The 12,321-nt window shown below is 38.4% G+C and overlaps 1 protein-coding gene across 1 annotated transcript in view; it reads right to left on the bottom strand.

Annotated features, from left to right (window-relative positions):
* COL4A4 (collagen type IV alpha 4 chain) overlaps positions 1-12,321 on the bottom strand; it is a gene marked incomplete at its 5' end in the record, with an annotated part of 118,387 nt that overhangs the window by 65,394 nt on the left and 40,672 nt on the right. Inside the window, 9 exons of the mRNA XM_082658683.1 lie at positions 53-146; positions 3,196-3,360; positions 7,627-7,731; positions 8,265-8,334; positions 9,094-9,147; positions 9,605-9,649; positions 10,539-10,598; positions 10,860-10,913; positions 11,741-11,821. Of these exons, the coding sequence (XP_082514809.1) occupies positions 53-146; positions 3,196-3,360; positions 7,627-7,731; positions 8,265-8,334; positions 9,094-9,147; positions 9,605-9,649; positions 10,539-10,598; positions 10,860-10,913; positions 11,741-11,821 (728 nt within the window). The remainder of the gene's footprint in view (positions 1-52; positions 147-3,195; positions 3,361-7,626; positions 7,732-8,264; positions 8,335-9,093; positions 9,148-9,604; positions 9,650-10,538; positions 10,599-10,859; positions 10,914-11,740; positions 11,822-12,321) is intronic.

Below are 12,321 nucleotides of genomic sequence, written 5' to 3'. Positions count from 1 at the left end.
GCCTCCCAATCCTCCATATGTTGTTTTCTAGAAATTCTACTTTGATGCATACTTGCCTTTTTCTCCTTTTGAGCCTCTTCTTCCTGGTGGACCCACTTTGCCTTTTATTCCTTGTGGCCCAGGAGGCCCAGCACTACAATATACAACTTTCCAGCGGGAAAGGGGGCAGGCAGAGAGAATCACACAATTTTTGTGAACATCTGATATAGAACATCTGACATAGATCTGATACAGAACAAGTAGAGCTTGGTGTGTTCTCATTCACACCATCCCCTCAACACCGTTCTTTCTTCCATTCCTTTCTTATGATTCTTTCTCTCTGCTATAAGAATATGTATACAAATAGACCATACAATTGTCACAGCAAGCTTCTGCTACCATAACCACTGATAACACTCTCCCTAATCTCAGCCCTAATTTAATGGGTTGCAGAGCAAAGTAGTGGATAATAAAACAAACAAATATATCAAAACAAAACAAATAAACAAAAAACTAAAAGTAAGTATATGGCAAATATATTTTGCCCCTTAATTATCGATAATTACCTAATAAAGAAAGCATAAAGCAGGGTTTGTAAAAGCAAAAATTCAGAGACATCTGATTGAAAATGTTAGATAAAATGCAAACAATAAGTTCCTTGTCTCCCCAAATACCAGTAAGATAACAGACAGTAAAAGAATATTATAAAAAGGTATAATCTTTCAAGACAAAGAAAAAGAGAAACAAAAGCAAAAAAAAAAAAAAGTAAAAAGATTTAGCAGACCTTAAAAAGCTGAATTCCAAGCAGGCTGTGGGGAAAGCGGAAACAGAACACAGTTTACCTAGGAAATCTCTTCCAAAGTTCAAGAATTGGTACCTCTGAAGTAGAATGACAGTGAGACCTCAAACAGGATGATTGGTCAAAGAAGCAGCTAAATAGTAAGAAAACCTTCTCAAAAACTGCAGCAGGAAAAAACAAACGTCCTCAAAACTGGAGGAAACAGACAATGAAGTAAGAAGGAATCTTTAAAATAAACTATATAGTTTAGAAAGCAGACAAGGGAAGGCATTTCATTCCCAAAACAGAAACAGGCTGCTGCAAAAAGAAACATTAAAAGGGAACAACAACAGAGAGAGAGAGAGAGAGAGAGAGAGAGAGAGAGAACAACAACAACAAAATCCTCAGAAATTTAAAAAAAATGGTTATGAAAGCAGAAATTTAAAAATTCAGGAGCAGACTTGGAAGATGGAGTTGAGGAAGTCTACCAGAAAGTGTTGCAGAAAAATAAAAAGGTGAAGAATAATAGAGTGAAGATTTGAAAAACAGACATGTAGGATTGATTCTCTAACAGACAAATATATTGAGTCCAGAAATAGAAAACAGAGGGAAAAAAAAGGAGGACAAAGTATCTTCAAAGAAATACTCCAAGGGCTTCCTTGGTGGCGCAGTGGTTAAGAATCCGCCTGCCAATGCAGGGGACACGGGTTCGAGCCCTGGTCTGGGAGGATCCCACATGCCGCGGAGCAACTAAGCCTGTGAGCCACAACTACTGAGCCTGAGCTCTAGAGCCCGTGAGCCACAACTACTGAGCCCGCGAGCCACAACTACTGAGCCTGTGTGCCACAACTACCGAAGCCCACGTGCCTAGAGCCCGTGATCCAAAACAAGAGAAGTCACCTCAATGAGAAGCCCACGCACTGCAATGAAGAGTAGCCCCCGCTTGCTGCAACTAGAGAAAGTCCGCATGCAACAACGAAGACCCAATGCAGCCAAAAATAAATAAATAAAATAAATACATTTAAAAAAAAAAGAAATACTTCAAGAAATTTTTCCAGAAATGAAGGATTTGTGTTAAATTGCTCCTAGTGCCTGCAAATGTACCCACACTGAGGTAAATCACAGTGAAATTTAAGGACATTGAAAACAAAGGAGAATTCCTATAAGCTTTCAATAAGAAAAGGGATTTTAAACAAAGAATCAAGTATCTAAAGGTTACTGGACTTCTCAGTAACGACACTAAAAAGCAATGGAAAATGCCTTCAAAAACCTGGAGGAAAAATTATTCCAATCTAGAATTTTATATTCAACCAAACTATCAATCTAATTCCACAGTAGAATAAAGGTATTTCAAACAGTGAAGACACCCCAAATATACACATTCTCTCACAAAGTATAATGAGTAAACCATTAGAAGAAATATATGAGTTGTGGAAACAAAGGGACCCAGAGAGACAGAGAATCAGAGAGACAGAGACAGACAGAGAGATAGAGACAGAGAATTCCTAGGATAATGGTGAAGGAAGATCTCCAGGCAGTGTCGCAGCATCAGCTTTTAAAATTGCAACCTGACCTAATTTAAACAGGTCAAAAAGTTCCAGATGAGATTTATTCAAAGAGATTAATACTAGTAATGAGTTAAAATGTATGATTAAGAGATGTATACAATTCCGGACGGTTTGAGGTTGAATTAGCAATAAGTATATTGAAAACCAAGCAAACACACAAAGATATGACAATCATTACCAAACTGTTATGCTAGGAAAGCAGTATCATATATTATTATATGGCTAAACTGGTGAATAGCATTTATATAACCCTTCCGTGTAAACACTGCATATTTATTTAACTAAAATTATGACGCTAACTATATTGATAGGTTGTAGGAGTGGAAAATGGCATATGTGTGGTGGGTGGGGAAAGAGGTGAATTCACCCGCTACAGAGGAAAGTCAATAGATAATGCGCAAACTGAAAAATTAAGAAATAGCAACACAAGTATGTTGAATGGCAATATAGAGGCAAATCCCAAGAAATCCAGCTAATTGTGGGGAAAATATTGCCCCTGGGGAGGAGAGAATAGGAGAAGGGGTTGCCTGGGACAGCAGTTTTTTCACAAAAGGCTTTGTAGAGCTGTTTGACTCAAGCCAGGTCCATACGTAACTCTATAAAAATGACAACTACATTTAAAAAATAAAAATTGTGTTAATTTACAACATTCTATCAGCATACTTAAATTCCCATCCAAATATTTTCACATAATTTAAGAGATGTGGCAGTCCAACATCAGTTTACTTTTTTGTACTTTTAATACAACTAACTTGGCTTATGAAATATTAGATAACGTTTTTAAAATTTGGAAAGTCACGGTTTCTGAATGATACTGCAAATATCAAATGCAACATAAATGCTAGTGAATGTGAATGAAGAGCACTTTACCATCTGATCCTGGAGGTCCCGGCAACCCTGGCACTCCAGGCAACCCAGGTGGTCCCTGGTTGCCTGGTTTCCCTGGAGCAGAATCAGCTCTCCCAGGAATACCAGCTGCCCCTGGAAATCCTGGATGACCAGGAAACCCTCGTGGCCCAGGGGGTCCCATCATGCCTCCAAGAGAAATCAAGAATGAAAACCACACATACTCTCAGATAACATTTTTCTGTAGAAGAAATCAAAATCAGTACATGCTTCTTAGGCTGTGGAATTTTTTTAAGGGAAAAAAATGTAGCTAAAAAATAACTGAGTATCCCAGCCATCAGAATGCCTCACCTCCTTTGAAACAAGCACACAAGTGGTAATAAAGGTTTAGGGAATCAGATTTTCTTACCTTTTTGTCTATTCTTTAGGATTATTGGAAAAGAAATATATATTATTTAATTAAAATTAGTTTTAAAAATATCAAAAATCTTTGATAACTTGATAAAAAATAACCTGAATAAACACATTAGCACATATAATGAATTAAAATATGGACTCACAGAAAGACAAGTACTGTATGATATCACTTACATGTGGAATTTTAAAGATACAACAACTAGTGAAAATAACAAAAAAGAAGCACATTCACAGATATAGAGAACAAACAAGTGGTTACTAGTGGGGAGAAGGGGGAGGGGCAAAATAAGGGTAGGAGATTAAGAGGTACAAACTATTACATATGAAATAAGCTATAAGGACCTACTGTAAAACGAGCGGAGTATAGCCAATATTTTATAATAACTATAAATGGAGCATAACCTTTAAAAATTGTGAATCACTATATTGTACATCTGTAACACATAATACTGTACATCAACTAAAGTTCAATAAAAAATTTAAAAAATTAGAAGAAATTAAATAAGATAATACATTAAATCATGTAGATAGGTACCTGGTATATAATTTTAAGCTGTTTGTTTTTATAATTATCATTGACTAGTAGAATTTAATGAGAAAACTGGTGTTGCCATTTAGATACTAAAATGTAATATTTGGATATGATTGAGATATGCTTACATGGAGACAGTCTTCTAATCTTTTACCCCAAAATTAATTAGCACAGCCAAAAAAAAATGGGACTCACAAAATTATCTATGTAGATGTAAAATACTATAACCACTTAGGTTTGTGGAAAAGCAAAGGGGTGCTAGATTTGAACCTGGCCTCTCCCTCTCCAGCCACAGGTACTTAAGTAGGTTATTTAACTTATTTAATCCTCTATAGCTTCCTCAGAGGCTTGTAATGAAGATTAAATAAAATAATCCACATAAGGAGCTTACTGCAATATCTGGCATGTTCTCAGTGAACGACTGGATGCTCAGTGTGTTTAGAGCAGGTCAAAGTAATGCAGCAGCAGCTAAATCCTGCTTCCCCTTGACATGCTACTTCCCCCTCGCTGGTGGCTTTGGCTTAAAGACAGCCGGAAGCCTTGGTGTGAGAGCGATCATTACTCTGAGCTGCTTCTTCCTAAGCATGCCTGGTTCCAGGACCTCTCTGTGGAAGACTGACGTTATCAAAGATGGCGCCAGGGTAGCTCTAGTCCCTCACGCTCTTGTAGAACCTTGATGCTCCCCTAGCAAGAGGTGGAATGTTCCCCGTCCCTTCAATGTACCAGCCTTTTGTGGTTGTTTGGACTAATGAAGTATGGCGGGAGTGACACGATATGGTTTCCAAGGCCAGATTATTAAAGAAGATTCAGCTTCTTCCTCGTGAGCAAAATGCTTGGACTGGAGTCCTGAGGCACCACAGAAGCAATATCACTGCTCGGAAGCCACCATGCTGTAAGGAAGCCTAAATTAAGTACAGAGTCACACAGAGAGACTTGAGACTATATGAGAAATGAAGGAGAGAGATGCCTGGCCATTCCTCATGTTTCAGTTCCAGACACGATGGCTGCAACCAGATGAAAATCCCTGCTCCATAATCGCTCAGCTTAGCCCTTCCTGAATTCTTGAACCACAGAAAGAGTGAAGGGGAATATACTGAACGTTGTTGTCTTAAACCACTAGGTTTTGGGTTATCTGTTCAGCAACAGACAATTGAAACCCTGTCCGTCATCAGTAATGTAGCATGCAAGTTAAGTTGATGGCTTTCGTTATTGGGTGCATACGTGCTGGGGCTTTACATGTATTATCAAACATTATCTTTACTCCTTCAACAACCTTGAAAAGTTCATACCTTATAGATAAGGCACAGAAAATTTAGGCCAAATATGAATACTAATAATCGTAGCTAACACAGTGAGTCTTTACTATATCCCCAGTTGTATTCTAAGAACTGTATACATATTATTTCTTTCAACTGTAACAAGAACTCCGTTTTGCAGACAGGAAAACTCAGGCACAGAGAAGTTTAATAAATGCCCAAGATCACACAGTTTGTAAGTACTAGAACCTGGAATGATTTTAGTCCATTGTGTAAACACATAACTATTTCACTATACTATACTGATTGGGAATGTTGGGATTCAATCACAGGGGTCTGACTCCAAAACCCAACTCATCTCATGGTAAATACTATAGATGACTATAAAATAAAATATGTATAATAAAGGCTACATACAATGGTATGTTTAAAACAAAATGAACATGTACTCCTGTGGACTTGGCTACCATCTCGTCTTCATAACAGTCCTAAGACCTGACTCGGAATCTCCACAATCAGTCACTGGATGGTCCCAGATGCTGCCTGCTATCTCGTCCCAGTACCAGGGAGAATGCTCAACCAGCTTCCAAAAGGCAGAATGGGTTACAGTGTATGGCATATCGCAGCCTCGACCACCAACTGATAGGACATGAAATCAATTCAGTTGTGGCCAGCATTAAAAACTTTTTTTTTCCAAAAGAAAAGAATGGAATAGAAAATAGAGTGTATCAGATACCCCAGAGATATTATTTTGTGAAATCTGTGTTTCAACCATATGTATGTATGTATGCATATATGTGTGTAATGTAATGTAAATGCTACAATATAAAAATTTTATATTTTATATACAATATAAAATTATTTCTTACTATAGGTTGGAGTCAAAATATGGATTCTTTTAAAAAAGATTTTTGGAATTAAGAAGCTTCCTGTTATACTTGGTTTGGAATCTGCTAGAGACAGGTGTTACTTACTCCCACTGGGTTTTGATTTCAATCTGCTGGAGGTGGTATTTTATTATAAACAAGCCCGAAAGGAGAAATGTAAGAGCGGGGTCTAGTGCCTCCCGACCAACAGAGTATTCTGTATGATTTATATAGTTCTGGGTCAATTAAGCCATGGCTGCGATATCGAAAGAGTAAATGAACTAAACAAAGCTTTATTTACTGCCTTTGTGGTCATCAGATCCTACAAACTGAAAGCTAGCTTTGTGAAACATTAAACAAGAACTTTGTAGTTCACAGTTGAATATCTCAAGAAACTTCTAACTCCTCAGGAACTATAACATGAAACAGACCGGATAAAATTACATTTATACCAGACTTTTCTCCCCACACGTTTAATCAGTCCTCCTGGGTTCACAGAATGCAAATATTCCCTAAACTTCCATTCTTAATCTCACTGGGAATATTAGCTAAGACAGCACTTGAAGGAGTTCAAAGTCCGTGTGTCAACAGGATTATTTCTCAGGCCTTTCATCAAATACTACCACGAGCCACAGGGGTTTTTTTGTGGGCGAGAGGGCTGTTGTTCTCTGTTTATTTTTTAACTAAGTCCGAATCAAAATTTTATTTTTTAATTTGCAATTTTGTATTTCCACATTTCATGCAGAAGATTTAAGCTGGGGCCTAGGTGGATGAACTAAATTTTAACAAGTAGATGTCCATAGAGAGAGCCTTCCAAGAAAGTGGGAAAGACCTAAAGACACACTCTAACCCTAGCAGCAGTTTCCACATCTTAACTGCATCTGGTAGTCTTGTGGGAAGCTTGTTTTACATACATATTTCTTATCACACCCCTGAGATAGTGATTGAATATTTCTGAGGTGCAGTCCAGGAGCCTGGATTTCTTCCAATTAAATGATTAATTGGTTTGAGCTCTGTGCTTCTTAATCCTGGCTGTGCATTAGAATTAAGCAGGGGTTGGGGGCGGGTGGTGGGTACTTCCCTGGCGGTCCAGTGGTTAGGACTCCGTGCTTCCAATGCAGGGGGCATGGGTTCGATCCCTGGTCAGGGAAATAAGATCCCACATGCTGCGCAGTGCGGCCAAAAATAAAAAAGTATGGGGACCCTTTTATAATAGTAGATGCCTTGGTCCATCCATCCCTCAGAGAGTCCAACATTCCTGATCTGGGGTACGCACAGCCATCAGTATTTCTGAAACAATGCTAAGGTGATTTTAATATCAGCTAGAGTGGAGAGGCCCTGGTGTGGAAGAGGATGCAGCAAACCTGGCATGTAAAAGCCATACCTGCACAGACTTCGCCTGGTCTACCAGGGGGACCAGGGGGACCAGGTGGTCCAACAGCCCCCGTTTCTCCATAGCGGCCAGGGTGCCCTGGATCCCCTGGAGGCCCTGCCAAAGATAATGGCATAATGTATATAGTAAACATATATATACATTGAAAGGCTCACGCACAATCACTTTTCGTGAGCCTTGTTAAAGTACAACAGGAGATTGTTTTGCAGTTTCTCATCACGTTTAAAGTGCAATATCTTAGACCCTCCGCTGCAGACACAGGAAGTAGTGCGGAATTTGTCATCGATCTAGGCTGCTTTCTTCCTGGAGGCAGCATCTTGGCAGGTCTTAGTCAAATGGCTTCACACATTTCTAGCGATTAAAAAACCTACTTTCTGAAAGGTAACATAATAAAAATCCCAGCATGAAGTTCACTCACTAAAATAAAATTTGGTGTCTTATGGCTGATAGAGACAGACCAAGATGCACATCTCTACTTGCACTAATATAATTATACATTCATGTTAAAAGTGCGTATATGCAGCCTGCTGAGTGTGTAAACTACAGAAGGACTAGGCCAAACTCTTCTTTTGGGACCATGCAAATCCCATTTCAGCATAATCTATAGAGAAACAAAATGGAACACAAACCTTTGAGTGGAAGAGCTGGAGTTGCCAAAATCCCTGGTGGTCCTGGGTGCCCGCGGTCTCCAGGATCTCCCTGAAATCATTCATTCGTTCACTTCTCTTAGAAATATTAATCTTTTTCTCATGTTTCCTGGCACTAAGTAAATATTAGCAACACCAAGTGGGCATTCATATAGGAAACAAAGCCTATAGGCTGACTAGAGAAATAAATAGCTCATGGTGGTCTAAGAGGAACAAAAGTATGAGATCTCCCACCTACAAGCAGAAGTTAACAGCCAACTGGGAAAGTTCTCCCCCCCCAAAAAAAATTCAAACTCCAAAAATGCTTCCATGTGCATCAACTAGATACCTCTGAAGCCATGAAGTTTCTCGGATCTATTATGAGCATTAATGTCTAACTTGCACTCCAGAACAAATAGTTTATCTGCCTATAGGATCTGAACCTACATTTTAGCAGCAGATATTGTCCCCCTTAATTGTGTCACCTTAATGCCACCATGGCTTGTCCTGCACAAGTTCTAAGGTGAGGTCACATAAAAAGGAAAGAAAAAATGCAGTGGTGTTCAAAGCAAAGAACTCTCCACGGTTCCCTATGTTTTTAATCATGATACTGTATAATCCCTAGGGAATTTTTGAATCTCTCATTATTATTCACCTTCAAAAGGATCATTGCTCAAATGTAAAATGTAATCATTACCACATGCATTAAAATAATATAAGCAAAATGAACTGAGGTTTGAATGATTCTTTGAAATATTTTAAAAAATAAATTAGATAACGTAAGGGATATAGGATGTTATCAGACTGTACTCAAATAGGCTCACTTTTTTACCTTTGGACCAAGAAATCCAAACGGCCCAGGATCTCCAAACACTCCCGGTTCCCCCTACAAATAACCAAAAACATGCCTTTTTTAAGCATATATATTTATTTTTATGCACATATTTACCTACAAAATTTACAGGAAATAAAACAATGCATAATATATACAGTGTTGTTTTCATGAGGATCAAACAATGAAGGTAATTGCAGAACATCAGGGATGAAACACGCCTTTTTTAAAAAATGTGATTGGGTAACAAATTATCTCATTCTCATTTAATCTGAATGACCCATGCTCACCGAGATTCTGTACAGAATCTTAACACTGCTTTGGGGTTGCATCCGACAGTTTTGCTTTAGTTTTTGTACCCACAGTGAAATCATGTAACTTATAAAATAAATGTGTTCCCTTTCTCATTACTGTGTGTGAGTCTACAGGCCCCGGTACAACTTCTGGATGACAATGAATTGCATTTACTGATGAATATGTATTTATCCTCTCTATAATCGTGTTCATTTACCTTTAATCCTGGAAAACCTGGAGAGCCATAGAAGCCAGGGTCCCCCTAATAAATTCACAAGAATCAACACAAGCAGAATTAAAACAAATACATAAACCAGTTCAGTGAATCATTTTTCACCTTAGGAGATTGCTTCGTTGGTATTTAATCTTGTCTGCAAAGGTAGCTGGATAAAGGAAATAAATATAAAAGAGATTCCATTTCTTTATAACATTTGTTATTTTAATTGATCTTTAATCTTATTCAAAAAAATGAATGTACTTGACAGTGCTTTAAATTAAGAACACGGTTGTGTTGTTTTTGCTGTTCTTCCATTTCAATTTATTTAATTTAATGCTTGCACTGGGCTAAATATCTTTGAATCATCGCAGTGTAATTTGTCTAGAGATTAATAGTTGCTCTATGCATTATCAGCAATGAAAATTACTATGGAAGTCAATATTGTCTCGTTAAGTACTGAATCTGAGTCAGATGAACTCAATGCCCGTGCTCGCCAAGGTCTGGCCTTCATAGTGACTCTATGAATGGGGATCCCATTAGTGACATGTGTGGAGATGTCTGAGGCCTGATGCTATATAGCTGTTTTCTAGCTACTGCCCCTAGATCAGTACCTTCTTTTATCAAATAGGCTTAAATGAACAACTCCAAGCTACTATCACACTGACACTGAGCCAGTAAGAAAATGCCACGATCCCATTACTTCCTGCCAAATCTCCCATCTTCTGCTTGCCTGTTTTATCCAAATAATGTCCATGAAAGGGATGCTCTGGGGCACTTAGCTATCACACAATTCTTGCTGACCAAAATATAGCATTCCTCTTAGAGATAATCTCCACTTTTGAACTCTCAGAAATATTGATCTAGTCTTATAAAAATGTGAGAGAGAAATGCCTCCAAACTCACTGAAGTTAAGGATGCCAAAAATGATCCTTACCCGAGGTCCTGGAAACCCAGGAATACCTTTCTCTCCTTTTGTCCCAATACCGGGCTCCCCCTTAAAGAGACGACACTTTTAGAGGAGTTCAAGCAACAGTATTTCAGCAATACGAATGCAAAAACAAAACGAGAAATAAAAATTATTGCCAGCAGCTTAAAGAAAACAGCTACTTTGGAAATAGTCTTCCTACAGAATTATGATGAAATATTGAAAAGTTCTAGTAACATATCGGCATTTAAAGCAGTGATAATAACCATGTAAAAATTTTAAATTAAGATAGCACATCATACAATTTTTTAAGTTCTTTAAATAAATTACCTTGGGTCCTGGTGGTCCGGGAGGTCCAATGATTCCAGGCATTCCTTTAATACCCTAAAAATCACAATGAATATAATCTGGCTTACCGGCTCTATTCAACATACTGAGTTCCATCTCTTTAAGAAATTACCTCTTTCAACAGCCATTCTCCTAATTTTTTAATGAGGGATTACTCGTCAACTGTCGGTAATTAGCAACTAAGATCCAAGCGCACCTTTGAACCTGACACTCTTCAGGAGGCCAGTTCTGTGTAAAAGGTGTAGCATTGGGCGGCGTGGGACAGCAGAGCGGTGGGGGGAGCCACCATGGACCCAGGGCAGCAGATGCAAGCTGGGAATGCAGCCACTGAGAGGAGAGGCTCCTTTTGAGCAAGGTAGTGAAACTGAATCCAGTAACTGAAAACTGATGGGAGAATGTGCACATGGCATCAGTAACATCAGTGCTGGAGGGTGACAAAGGAATTAATATTTGCCAAGAGTCTATTACATGCTCGGTTTTATGACTCTGTCACCTTTCAATTACCAAAGCATCAGATCCATATGTAACATCTAAAGGACAGCTGGATTTCCAGTGGTATTTTCAGCGACCATATCAAAGACATGAATGGGGGACTATATCCTGGAGGACATGTCACAGTTTAGCAGCCCAAGCTAGGTCTGCCACTCAACAGCCGGGTAAACTTGAGAACCCTGGTAACCTTTCCAAGTCTCACTTTTTCAACTCCTTATAATGAAACTAATAATAGTACCAACCTGTAAAGGTTACCCTGGGATCAAGGCAGCGTTGCATGTAGGTGCTCAGCTCTTCGCTGGCACGGGAACATGTTCAGAAAACGTTGGCTATGACTACTTTACCAAGGTCATATATGGATTGAGAATTACCTTTGCTCCTTTATAGAGACCAGAATCAGGTGGCTGCACCAGAAGGGTGGGTCCTGGAGAACCCTGCTGGCCAACCTCACCCTTTTAAAAAAATCAAGATAATAAGAATTTCATATTAACTTTAGTTTGAAATAAAAATGGAAACTAAGAAGACTTTCACCCACATATTGTGGTATAATGCTTACAAGCCTGTATGTCACGGATTTAAAATAAAAATCATGGCAAATACATAATGTAATTTTAAATGTTTATTGTTTTTCATAAATAATACATACTGTTAAAAATGAATTTAAAAAATAAAAGTAATCCATAATCCTACCATCCAGAGGTAATCTCTATTAAAACTTTGATGCAGTTCTTTGTGGTGTGTGTGTGCTTGTATGTATGTGTGGGTCTATAACTGTGTATACACACATGATACATATGTCTACATATACACATGTGCATGATATGCATGTGTGCATACATGTGTATGGGACTAAATGGTGTGTTAAACATAATTTGAAACTCTAATAGAAGACTCTTATTCAAAAAGACACATACACCCTAATGTTCATTGCAGCACTATTTACAATAGCCAG

The sequence above is a fragment of the Grampus griseus genome (assembly GCF_964374135.1).
Source record: "Grampus griseus genome assembly, chromosome: 7".
In the NCBI taxonomy this organism is placed as follows: domain Eukaryota; kingdom Metazoa; phylum Chordata; class Mammalia; order Artiodactyla; family Delphinidae; genus Grampus; species Grampus griseus.
The sequence above is the reverse complement of the archived record's forward strand: the minus strand, read 5'-3'. Positions and strand labels throughout refer to the sequence as shown.